The 13,747-nt window shown below is 34.2% G+C and overlaps 1 protein-coding gene and 1 long non-coding RNA gene across 2 annotated transcripts; both read right to left on the reverse strand.

Annotated features, from left to right (window-relative positions):
- Positions 1 to 7,231: 7,231 nt before the first annotated feature.
- LOC142547646 (uncharacterized) lies at positions 7,232 to 7,827 on the reverse strand. The gene is made up of 3 exons (XR_012820708.1): positions 7,718 to 7,827; positions 7,544 to 7,651; positions 7,232 to 7,309 (listed from the first exon to the last, which is right to left on the reverse strand). It is a non-coding gene; the product is annotated as an uncharacterized LOC142547646 (long non-coding RNA).
- Positions 7,828 to 10,015: 2,188 nt separating this feature from the next.
- On the reverse strand, positions 10,016 to 13,599 carry LOC142544457 (uncharacterized). The gene is made up of 5 exons (XM_075651501.1): positions 13,367 to 13,599; positions 11,402 to 13,283; positions 11,186 to 11,250; positions 10,516 to 11,075; positions 10,016 to 10,215 (listed from the first exon to the last, which is right to left on the reverse strand). Exons 1-5 carry the CDS (start codon positions 13,597 to 13,599, stop codon positions 10,016 to 10,018), a joined length of 2,940 nt encoding a protein of 979 aa, XP_075507616.1.
- Between the last annotated feature and the right edge of the window lie 148 nt (positions 13,600 to 13,747).

The following is a 13,747-nucleotide window of genomic DNA, read 5'->3' on the forward strand; positions in this document are numbered from 1 at the left end:
TAGATATCTCCAACAATCATGGCAACACATGAAACATCACTATTCAAAACAACAACGTCCTTGTAGAATGTTTTTCTCTGAAATCCATGACATATAAAGTGCAGACGATATACAGCCACAAATACATGCAAAGTGCAGACGATATGCAGCCACAAAAACTTCCAGTAGAGAGTGAAAGACGAATCGATCTTGAGATCAAATAGAATTAAAGCACCAAAAGGAACGACCACACCTTTCCTTAACTTGCTTCCTTTATTTATAGTTGTCTCATCTTCTAGGATTCATCTTCAAAAAAATATTCAAGATATAGAAATCAAGAGTTCTATTAGAAACAACCTCTTTTTTACAAAAAAATCAATAATATCATATCTTAAAAATCATTATCATAAATATCATATCTAGAAAGGTAAAAGCAATAATTCAATATCTCATGAAATCTTATCTATATAAAAAATATTTCAAGGGATAAATTATATTTGGAATCCAAGATAATTTTTCCTTTCAAAAGTAATTGACCTTAACTCAATTCCATGTAGCTTCAGTGGTTCTTTTTGCAGCATGCAGTGTGCCTCCAATAGATGATAAGCCTACTAGCTTAATAAACTTTACCATCTTGCATGTGATTAGAGGATTAGGGCTGCAGTTAGGCCGGCGATTTAAGATGTACAGGTAGGCTATATGCAATTTAAGAAGCTGACTAATTTTATTAATGGTGTGATTATTTTGTTATAATTTATAGATTTTGTGACACAATATGATAAGTTTTTGGGTATCGACATTGATCATTTTATTCAAATGAACCTCCTTTGTCTATTATGGAGACAAGCATGTCTTTAGTCACAGGCCCCGAGACCGAGGTGTATAACATCCGATATTGTTTAACAATTTAACATTGTAAACAATAAGCCTCGTAGTACCATATACAACAAACTGGTGTTTTTTCATAAATAAACTTGTCCGTACAATGTAAAAGTCAAAATAGATAAAGTGTGGAAACAATTACAATTGAACTAAAAGCATAACTAAAACATGGCTTTGAGATTGATCATCACCACCCTTAGAACATCTCTTGCCCCTCGACTAGCCGCTCTTCGTTCTTATCTTGGGAGAGAGAGAGAGAGTAAGAGGTGAGTATTTCGTGAAATACTCAATAGGTGAGGCTGATCGATCATAACAAACAATAAAGGTACAACATATATATTTACACATTTCGAAATATAATCATATCAAATACAAGTCAGAACGTAACAAAATAAATGACACTGAAAATCATATTATTTTCTATTATTGTTAATTGATAATTCTCTAATTTTTAATCATCTGAAGGACAAGACTAGTTAACGATTATTATATCCCATTATATTAGGGCCATATCATAAGAAATATTAGAAATTCCTTTGTCATTTCAAATACAAATCATAACAGTGCCCTTAATATTTCAAACATATATTTGAAATTCCTTTGCCATTTCAAATACAAATCATAACAGTGCCCTTAATATTTCAAACATACTTTTGAAGGTTTTAAAAAAATCATGACCTAACAAACCAAAGCGAATCAAAAAGATGACCCACATATATAGAATTGAAAGAATATATATAATGTCGATCAAATTTTCAAACATATATAGATATAATTTATAAGCGTAAGTCCACTTACTTGATTAAGGTCTAAAAACGTGAAGGGCCTTTAAATTTTAAAATTTGAAGTTTAAATTTTGAAATTTTAAGTTGTTGGCTTGGCTGCTTGCTGCTAAATTTTAGTTGGTCAATTGTTCCATCATTGAGCCTTATTCAGTCAAATAATTTTCGAAAATTAGGAACCACATGGTTCAGCTAAAGAGTCCATCCATTTTTAGCATCCGACTTCGAGTTTTGTGATGCTAAATATTTCATGGTAAAAAATTTCAGGTTCTCACATTAAGTTTTTAGTTAAATATAAAGTTACAGGAGTGAATTTTATAGGTTATTAATGACTTGTTGACTAAATATAAATATTACATAGGCCATCACTATCTAGTAAAATTAGAAATATCATGTGAATGATGAAAGTAAATATTAAACAAACAAAACTTTATAAGAAAAATTATGGGATTGAAGAAAAATATTTTTGTATATAATTTTAAGCATAAAAATTATTGGTGTTTTATGTATAAATAACTGAACATTTCTCACGAAAGTCGAGCAAAACTGCACAAAAAATATTTCAATATAGAGCTCTATATCCTACATATATTATTCTTTCCTCTAAAGATCTGTATCCTTCAATGATGTTTTCATGTGTTCTAGATAGACAAAGTGTTTGCACAATTTCTTGAGAATACGGGCGTGAATCTTAAATTCGATCTTTAGTTCTAATATCTTCAGAAAATATGAGGCTAAACCGAAGGATATTTGAATGAAAAACGATACTAGGAAAAAAAAATTCATACCATGATCATTGAATTTATACAATCACAAAGAATCTAAAATGAACATAAAAACGAAATAAGAGTTGTTGAAAATCTGAACGAAAAACTAGACAAAATACTAGAAATACTAAGAAACTGTGAAAGTTTGATATAAATTTGACTAGAGAGAACTTGCGTCTCTCACTTGTTTCTGCCGATGTTTTTGTTTCATTTCTGGGGATTTCCCCACTTCTCCCATGATCTTAATACACGATCTCCGATGTTTCACGTCGTTTGCATGTGGGCTTCAGGGCCACTGGTGTGAGTCCACATACTTTTTCAATATTTCAACCAATTAGCCATTTAAAATATTTTAGTCTAATGGGCCAATTTTTTTTTCTAATTTGTTGGTTTTCATTCACACTTTCTTGGGACAATAATTTATTTTTGGTGCAAAAAAAATATCCCCACAGGCATTGGCCTATTGGGCCAAAAATTCTTGTGTATAATCTTTTTAACAAAACAAAATCATTTTCATTTTTATTTCATTAATCATTTGGCCCACAACAACTTTAGGGAATTGAGCCACTAGAATGATTAAAAAAAGTTCAAATTTGCAAATGGTCTCATAATTAAATTCAAAAAAAATATTTTGTCCCGCTTTCTTCCTTCTTCTTCCAAAATTTTCTTCAGAAACCATGCTTTTTAAAATCCCCAATTTCATTTTTTGGAAATTTTATTTCATATATCTTTTAACAAATTCTCAGTCACCTTTTCACCTACACTCACCAAAAACATTCACGAATGGCCACAATTGTCGCCCGAACGTGCACAGCGCTTGAGCTTGCTGCATCATTTTCTCATGTCGTTGGCTTGGCAGCCATGAACTCGACTTTTTTCCCTTTTTTTGCAGCTAAACTACTCTCGTACTCAACCAATTCATGCTACCTCAAGCCATCGTCATCGAATGTGCTCTGACCCAAGTCCTCTCCCTTACCATTTAGTGTCACGCTAAGGTTGGTACAAGCTCTTCTTTGCTTGTAGAAATATTTTTAAGGTGTTTTTCAATTTGTCCACATGAAATCCATAAACATTTTCTAGCCTCCAACTTTGTTCAGATTGTCGATCCAGTTGACGCCCTTACTATTGTGATGCCTAGAGCCCAAGCTACTCCCCAAGCTAACTCTCCATGTCCCATGACCACATATAGTTATCTTGTTTTCTTTACTTGGATTTTATGCCTTTAATTATGCTCATTTACCTATAAATATTCTCATATATTGAATCAATTGAACCTCATGAGACTAGCAATATTACCTGTGGGGAAACGAAGCCGCCTTATTTCTGGTTTGGCTTGGCCTGCTTTCCTATTTTGCTTTAGTTGATTCATCTTGTCATGTTGTGGCTTCACAGTTACTGAAACAAAGTTGTATGTTCATGCATGTGTATTTCATTGTGTCTTGGCTTTTTTAATTGTCTACATGCTACTTTTTTTTAACTATGTGGAATTCTTTTGGGGAATTGGTCATCTATGTGCTTTTTGGCCATTCATTAACCTTCACTATCATGATTATAGCAAGTTGGCCATTGGTTGGCCTTGACTTGACAATTTCTATTAACCTGTGAATTCCTCGTACAACCTTTATATGTTTGTAGTTGTTTTTAGTCACGACCAATCATTCGTTCCGAGCTTGCCGCTGATGCTATCCAGGTCTATGATTGCTACAATTCCCCCATCTCTGATCACTTTGGCTGCACCAAATTTATCATCAGAAGTTGTTGCCCCATCCATATCTACCATCGTTTCATATTGGTTCTTATGATGTTACAACATCCTTTCTTGCCTCTCTATTGGATACTCCCCTTGTTCAGTCTCATGCATCTTTTAGATAAAGTACTTCCTTGGCTCGCTCATCTCGTTTACTTTACCTAACTAATGTGTTTGAATTTTTTCAGCCATTAGTTGGCCTTCTTGTATTTGTAATTATCATTTGCCTGACGGGGGAGTTTGATGCCTTACCAAATTTGTTGCATCTATTTCGAGCTATGGATCTACTCACAACTCTAGAAACTCCTCCACCGGCTGCTAAAATCTTTTATAAGATCGAGGAAAAATTGAAAATATTACTGCCACAATCAAACAAAAATGGTACGCCCTTTACCAAAACTTTTTTTGTTGGTGGCAAGTATTACTAAGACAATTTTTTGACATACCATATTTTGGCCGAACTCCCCATAACAGCTTTACAATGAGCCAATGAATCTTTAACAGTTGTTATGTTCTCTTTATATTTAAAATTGCATGATGCATTTCACCTGGTTCACAACATTCTTCTTAAGCAGATATTTGTGTGCATGCATCTTTCTTTGCTTATTGGTTGTTGGTTTTGACCATGATAATGTTAGGCTATATGCTGGTCATACTCCCTCATAGTGATTGGTCAAAATTTGGTCACTTTCACTAGTAGAAAAATCGCTTTTTACTTCGCATATTCAATGAAGTAATAAGGTAGTTAATTGCCGAAGTATATGGACGTGAAGTAATAGATGTACCTTTTACTTTGCATAATAACCGAAGTTGTATGATTGAAATTACTGAAGTCTTTGACCGGTTTTCCTTCGAAAACCGGTCCGGAATTGGAACGGTGCCGAAGTAAGAAATGTGTTTTACTTCATCGATTTTTGTAAATAGTAAAGTAATAGAATATATATAACTTTGTCTTAATTATTATTTAGCGAAGTAGTTTATAATATTTTACTTCACAATTTACATTGAGTGACGAAGTAATTCATCTGAAAGACTTCGTAGTTATGTATTTTGGTGAAGTAATAGACGCAAACAACTTCACAATTTATCCCATTTGTTGAAGTAAATATAATCTATAACTTCAGCATTTATCCTATTTGTTGAAGTATTTTATATTATGTTACTTCACAATTTACATTTAGTAACGAGGTAAGTGGTTCGAAAGACTTCAATAATTTGTATTTTGGTGAAGTAATTACGCAAAACAACTTCGTTTTTACAGAACAATGGTGAAATAAATTAATTCTATCACTTCGTCTGATTTCTTATTGACGAAGTATTTAATATTATGTTACTTCACAATTTGCAAATAACAACGAAGTAATTTATCTGTTACACTTCATTATTTTTTATTTTGATGAAGTAATTGTTAAAAAAAGACTTCGCAATATATGACTTAATACACTAATATAATTAAATTCATAAATTATCCATCTAAAAATGATGAAGATCCACGAATACACAATTACATATTCATCAATCCACAAATAACCCAAAAATATATCCACAAAACCAAAAGTATATCCAAAAATCCACAATGACAAACAAAATATTTATCCCAACATACAACATCCATTTAATCACCTACATAGGAGTAGACAAATTCACTCCATTCACTTCTGACCTCATCATATTGAGATTTGTTGTAAAATTGGTTCTTGATGCATCCTGCAAACTGAAATTTAAAAAAGAAAATACATTAAATTATTCTATTTTAAATAAAAATTGACAGATATATATTTAAAAAGTATTTAAATTGATGGAATCTGAACATATTACATATATGTTGGCACTTAAATAAAAAAATGGAGATATAATGAACAAAAATTACAGATATGCTAACAGCCATGTGTGAGAACTTCACAAAACTGAGAAACAGATTAATGAAGCATGCAACCAAGAATCGGCTCAAAGGAAAATCTGATTGTGCATCAGCATACAATATGACTGTACCAGTTCTCGACTGAAAACACAGATGCTTGGACAGAAAAGTCCAAAAATCACATAACCAAAAAATGTCTAGAATTTCTGTTTTGAGTTGTTTTTGGTTAATGTGAATGTACCATTTCTCGGCAGAAAAGTCCAAAAATCACAAAATATGCATTTCCATTTCTCGGCTACAAGCTAACGATGGCAGTGCAGACATGAAGATGACAACTTGGATATAAAGCTATGCAAGAAGGAAAACCGTTTTTACAGAATTGGTAGAGATAGAAGATGCAAAGGGTTACCCTTGCAAGAATACCAAAGACACTGCGTTTCGATCCATCAACTTCGTTTATCAGTGGACTTTTCATTGCTAAGTTCACCAAGTTAACAATTCCATAACAGTTTTGTATCTCAATTTGTATTACTGTAACTACAAACTAAAAGTACATGGAACTTAATTAAAGCATTTAAGAACTCTCTGTAGATACAACAAAGGAAAATGAACGAAGAAGATAGGTAAAAGCAATATTATGCAATGGTACGGATTTGAAGAATCATGGGGATCTGTATAGTTTTCAAGAGTTACCAATTCATGAAACTTTCCAATTTCTAGACCCAATTCACTAATATCAGTGGTTATTCAGGATGATATGGTTTCTGAATCGGCTACCAATTCATGAAACTTTTCATTGAAGAGCCTATGGTTTCTGACTCGGCTAACATCAGTGGTTATTCACTAATATCAGTGGTTATTCACACTGCAGAATCCAACATACAAAATCTGAATTTTAGAAATATGGATTTTGTATTCAGATTTTAGCAGCTACGGTACTGCTAAAATCTGAACACAAAATCCATATTTCACTAATATAAAATCTGCAGAATCCAAAGGCAAACAAGTTACTGTGTTCAGCTAAAATATCACTAATATAAAATATATCACAATGACAATAATTCATCTCAAGCAATTATATCAACAATAAAATATATCTCAATGGCAACACATTATCTCAACAATAAAATATATCTTAATGGCAACAATTCATCCCAATCAATCAAAAAATTTATCCCAAGAAGAAACTCATTATCTTCTCCAACTGTGGATCATCGCAATCGACTATCTCTTTCATGTACCTCATCACACAATATCCACATTCAACAGAACCACTTTGTTTTAGATTACCCTAATGGAATTGAAAAGTTAATGCAACAATCACAATCTAATTAATAACCACTATCAATTCATGTATTCATAAATAAGTATGATACATACCGTCAATATTTTAAAACCTGGCCCTTTAGAAATACCCTTCGAGACATTGTACATCTTCACCCAACTACATTTTAAAAAGTAAGAAGTTATTTTTTTGCATATTTATAAGTTAATGTATTCAAAATCAACATAAGCTACTACCTACTTTGTCACAATAGTTTTACATGTATCATCTTGGTTCCTGTTAGACGTAGAATCCAATAAATATATCATATTCTTATCTTCGTTGACGATAGTCAAGATCCAATGGTACCTGAAAAAATGAAATTACAGCATTGACTATCATGAATTAGAAATCTATAAATAACTAAAATCTTACCCAGTGTTGTATGGGATGAGGCAGATGCTATCTCTACACACTGCTTCCAACTGGTTAGCAATATGTTGTGATAAGTCACGGCCATCTGTGCCAATCGGGCATGTAGGTATATTATCGGGATCCACAAACGAAAAATAATCAGCCTTGTCTTTTTCCTTCAAATATTTGTAGAGGTGACTGCAAGATATAGATGCACAAATATATCGTTTAGAAAATTTTCAAAATATGAACAAGTACCACAAAAAATATCATATAAATGCACAAATATTGTAAGTTAGACATTATATATACCCCATGTAAACTAAAATTTGTCTGGAACCTATCTCCCTCATCTCAATAAAGCGTAAGATATCTTCTCTTAGCAACAATATGCTTTTAGGATGTCCAAACGTAGCGTCCTCAAACTCAATGTATATGGTATCCGATTCATTCAGCAATCTAACAACATGAGAGTAGATATACTTGCACGACATGGGTAATGTTTTTTCAATTTTTTTGAACTTGTCGCGCTGACCAGGAACATCCGCAAGCGAAAATGATTGAGGTTTCCCCTTCCTCTACAATTAAAAATATTATTCATACAAGTATTTTAAAATAAAAAATTGTTCAAGCAACATATCTGACAATTGCAAACACAAAGTCAAATGAAAACCTAAAGTACCTTTGTCGTTGGAAAAATAACCAACTCTTTAGGCCAACCAACAATGACTCCAACAGCATCATTGATGATTGTTGGTCCAAACTTAATTGGGATCGGAAGCTGTGCTTTTTCATCTAAGACAACATCAATAGATACCTTGAAGTTCTCTTCCCCAAGTGGAACATGGTGAATCATAACATTTGGACCTCCTTATGATATTATTGTGCCATAAGCCACCACGTTTTCGCGTTCTTTTACAGCCAGGTGACATTTTTTCTCCTTTCAAGAACAAAAAGACATGATATATTTTTATATGGAGGTGAATAGAATTTAATTGACATTAAATTCAGAGACATACAACCTTCGTATTTGAAGTGCCGCAATCATAAACTTCTTCCACATCATCTGACAATTTTGTGTCTTTCACTCCTGAGAACTTGTTTGATGCTACAGTCTCAGAAGATCGATCATTGATTAATGGAATCACAGCAGCAAGTTGAAACCTCAGCATCTCCAATTCAGATTTCAAACTTTTAGTCTCCTCTGATTGTGCTTTTACATTTTCAATCAAAGCTTTTGAGATTGTTTCTCTCTTCTTTCTTGGAGTTTTAAAGTATACTTGTGGTTTTACGAAACCTCCCACACCTCGAACCCTTCCATAGTGTTCTTGGCTTCCTAAGGCAGCGGTTAACACGTCATTCATTCCAGAAGATTTGAACTCTCCTTTGCCTTTCTTTTTCAACAATTCATCCTACAGTTGGAGACATGACAAATCAATTCACAAATTACAGTGTTATTTATATAGGCAATATGGCGATTGAATAAAACTAAACATTTACAATTTTTTCAGCTACTTCTGATGTCTCCGAACATGTTATGTTGCCAGATTTGTCTTCTCGAGCTTTACACCAAAGCACAGATCTATCAACTTCCTCATCTTCAGCAACCAAGTTTTTGTTCCGCTACAATTTCAAAATTCATATGTTTAATAACATGAAGAACATGCCAAAAATTACAAATATATTGCTTTGTTTCTTACCAGTTCAGCCTCCAAGCCAATGTAACCCTTGCGAGACATTCCGTGGTGATATTACAATGCATGGTCCGTTGTTTTTGTTTTTCATGAGTAACCTACATCATTATGTTGGCTCAGTTAAGTATTGAATTTAATAAATTCGTGAGGAAACATATCAATTATTAAAGTACATCCCATGATGGATCCAGTCTCGCTTCCACAAACGCTTTCCAATCTGCTATTGAGAGTTGATACTGACTTGGTGGAGAAATCAACTTTTCAAGATTATCTTTGTTCGGCCAAACAAATCTACTAGTCAATTTGTTTTTGAAATCTCGCCACTTCTGAGATGCTGAATTCATCATAGCATACTCACTTTGTGACGCTAGTTCAAAGACATTCTGCAACAAAAACAGATTAGTTAGAGGTGCAAGTATGACTGTAAATTCAAATTGAAGCTTGTACTTACCGAGATCTCTTCCCACAGTTTTTGTTTTATGTTTTCTGAAACTTCAGACCATGACTTTATACTGATTGGCACCATGGCTCTAGCAATAGAACTAATGTATGATTGTAAAGCCCTTCCATTTGCATTGTATGCTGGCCGCCCCATGTCATCATAATCAATCTTTGCTTTTTTCCCCTATCTAGCAGTAGCAATTAGTTTACCCATCAACGTAAGGCCTCGCTTGTTCCTCTGCACATCTACAAGATGTTCTTCTCCATCAGTAAATATAGGGTGCTCTGCATTAGTAACTTCATTTGGCTTATCATCATGTACTCCTTGTATCATCTCAACTGTAGCATTTGATTCCTTTTTTTTACGACCCATTGAGCTTTTTTCTGCATATTTACATGAATGAAACCAATGTTAAAACCTACACAATAACATTAACCATTAAAATAACATAAACAATAATTCTAATAAGACATGTATAAACATGACATAAATAATAACAGAAACAATAATAACATAAATAATAAACATGACTTGTAGAAACCTGACATAAATAATAAACATGACATAAATAATAGCAATGAGGTTATGTTCATAGCATAACAAAAAACATGACATAAAAGTGAAAAACATCATTTTTTCTTGTTCGTTTCCCTAGCCACCCTCAGTTTCTGATCTAAAGTAACTTTCATGAGCCGGAATACAATGAGTATCAACATCATCAATTGGTCGAGAAACAGGAATACTAGTCCAACCATCATCATCTCCCTCGTAACATCGATTTGGCACAGGGAGTACAATTGACCACCCTTTTTGTAATAGGTCATCAATATAAAAGACTTGATTAACTTGACTTGCAAGGACAAATGAGTCATTCTTGTGCCCTATTTTGTTCATATTGACCAAGGTGAATCCACATTCATCATTGTTGATTACTCCTTTGTCATTTGCAACCCACGCACACTTGAAAAGAGGAACTTGAAATTGATGATAGTCCAACTCCCATATTTCTTCAATCACTCCATAGAAAGTCACATCAGTCATCAAGGGATTCTTATCTTTGGCGCTAAAGACAAGCATGGTGCTAGCAACTAGAGAAACCCCACTGTTTTGGCAAACTCTCTCATCATCCCGTGCCTTTGTTTGGTATAAATTGCCATTTATCAAGTAACTACTATACTTAATGACTTGCCCACGTGGACCATGAGCCAGCCATGTCAATGTTGATGTCGTTCCACCATTGCAGCTATCTATTTAAGCATCCACCTGACATTTATACAATTAGAATAGGGTGATTAAAATACTAGCTACAAACTGTTCACCTCAAAATGCATAAAGCATATTTATCCACCTAACCTTTGCACGAAACCAGTCAATGAACTTCTTATTGTGAGCATCTTGTATCCACCTTTCATCTTTCTCTTTTTTCGGAAACATTGACTTCAGGAAATATTTATGTTCACTGTGGAAATATTTATATAGCAATTTGTGTTGGATATTAAATATTTACAATCACATGGGTGCAGAATCATAGATTAATGAAATACACTTTTACATAATGTAGGGAGATACTTCTTCTGTATTTTCCAGCACAGTCAAATATGCTTGTTGAAGGTCAACTTGTGGCACTATAATTGGTGTTTTGCATGCTAAGAAGCCAGGAATGTTTGATTTGGGATCGCGATTTGATTGAGGGACCCCAATAGGATCAAGGTCATTTAGGTATTCCGAACAAAACTCAATTGCTTCTTCGGCTGAATATCTCCGAACAATGCAACCTTCAGGATGTTTTCGACTGCCTACATAACTCTTAAGCACCTTCATGGATCTTTCGAACGGGTACATCCACCGGAAGTACACTGGTCCACATAATCGAACTTCTCGAACAAGATGAACTGTTAAGTGAAGCATGACATCGAAGAAAGAAGGGGGGAAATACTGCTCCAATAAGCAAAGTGTAACAACCAAGTCAGATTGCAGCTTATCTAACTTGGCTACATCTATCACCTTGCAACAAATATCTTTGAAGAAGAAGCATAATCTTATGATGGCATATCTAACATGTTTTGGTAATGCATCACGTATGAGTATTGGCAGGAAATGCTGCATTAGAACATGACAATCATGAGATTTCAAGCCAATCAATTTCAACTCAGATAAGGACACAATATTTTTCAGGTTCGATGAGAAACTTTCTGGGACTTTTATATCCATTATCGACTGACAAACTTGTAACTTTTTTTTTTTTGTGAATGAGCATGCAGCAGGAGGAAGATATGTTCTTTTTTCACCAAATTTAGGTGCCAATTCAGGCCTAACTCCCATTTGAACCATGTCCAACCTAGCTGCCACATTGTCCTTGGTTTTTCCTTTAACATTCATCAAAGCATTAATGAGATATTCGAAGACATTTTTCTCTATGTGCATCACATCGAGACAATGCCTAACATGCAGGTGTTTCCAATAAGGAAGATTGAAAAAAATTGATTTCTTCTTCCAACATTTTCTGAAATCTTTTAATCCAAAATCTTTTTCTTCTTTACTATCTTCCAAATTATTGTCCTTTGCATTCTTTCTTTTTTTACCTTTTACACTAATCTTCTTTCTGAAAACACACCTTATGTCAGAAAGCTTGTCAAACAAAGCAACCCCAGATAATGGTGTAGATGATTCTCCATGTTCTTCCATACCATCGAACTCTTTCATTTGCCTCCGATATGGATGAAACCGTGGTAGGAATCGTCTATGACCTACAAATGACATTTTCTTCCCATTTTCCAAATGCTTTGCACAAGTATCTTCTTTGCATACTGGGCATGCATAATAACCATGTGTAGTACATCCACTAAGGTTACCATAGGCTGGAAAGTCATTGATGGTCCATAATAAGATTGCTTTAAGAGTGAAAAATTGTCTTCGATAAGCATCATAGACACCATCAACTCCATCCCACGATCGTTGCAAATCTTCAACTAACACATCAAGATAGACATCTATATCGTTTCCTGACTGTTTAGGCCCTGAAATGAGCATAATTAGCATGATGAATTTTCTCTTCATACACATGTTTGGAGGCAGATTATAGGTGACCAACATAATTGGCCAGCAACTGTACCGACTACTAAGGTTGCTATAAGGATTAATTCCATCAGCTGCAAGTGCCAGGCGAAGATTTCTTGGTTCACTTTCAAAGTAGGGCCACATATGATCCACCAACTTCCAAGATGGTGAATCAGCTGGATGACGTAACTGACCGGGAACTCCTGTGGTTTCTGCATGCCATGTTAAATTTTTGGAGGTATGTAGAGATTTAAACATGCGCTTAAATCTTGGTATGGGAGGGAAATACCACAACATCTTTGCAGGAACACATTTCTTCTCGACGTTCTTCTTGGTTAGCTTCCACCATGACAAGCCACATTTAGGGCAGTTTACGCAGTCTTTATATTGCTTCCTATAAAGAATGCAATCATTGGAACAAGCATGAATCTTTTCATAACTCAACGCCAAACAACTAATGTCTTTTTTGCATCATACATTTTGGTTGGCAAGTTGTGATTATCTGGTAGCATATTCCCAAAATCCATTAGTAGATCGGAAAATAGAGCGTCACTCATTCCATGCTTTGCTTTGGTGTTGTATAGTTTCACAATTGCACTCAACTTTGTGTAACGCTTACATCCATTATACAAAGGTTTCTCTGCTTCCTTCAAAAATTCCATTAACGCTTCTGGATTTTCTGTATAGTTATCATATGCTGCCTCACACATATTAGTGGTTTCAAAGTCTCCGTGATAGTTACCAATTGGCTCCTTGTTGGTGCTCCTTTACTTTGTCACTTTCAGCAGACTCACCGTGCCAAATCCAATTCACATAATTTTGACTAAAACCGTGGAAATAAAGATGCTCTCGAATGGA

Source organism: Primulina tabacum, chromosome 5 (assembly GCF_025594145.1).
Source record: "Primulina tabacum isolate GXHZ01 chromosome 5, ASM2559414v2, whole genome shotgun sequence".
Classification (NCBI taxonomy): domain Eukaryota; kingdom Viridiplantae; phylum Streptophyta; class Magnoliopsida; order Lamiales; family Gesneriaceae; genus Primulina; species Primulina tabacum.

Excerpts from the sequence above, each read along its gene's own strand:
- LOC142544457 (XM_075651501.1), bottom strand. The coding sequence starts at position 13,599 with ATGTGTGAGGCAGCATATGATAACTATACAGAAAATCCAGAAGCGTTA. Across the intron at positions 13,284-13,366 it reads CACAACTTGCCAACCAAAAT|GAAGCAATATAAAGACTGCG; the intron begins GTATGATGCAAA and ends CATTCTTTATAG. Across the intron at positions 11,076-11,185 it reads TTGACTGGTTTCGTGCAAAG|CTGCAATGGTGGAACGACAT; the intron begins GTTAGGTGGATA and ends TTAAATAGATAG.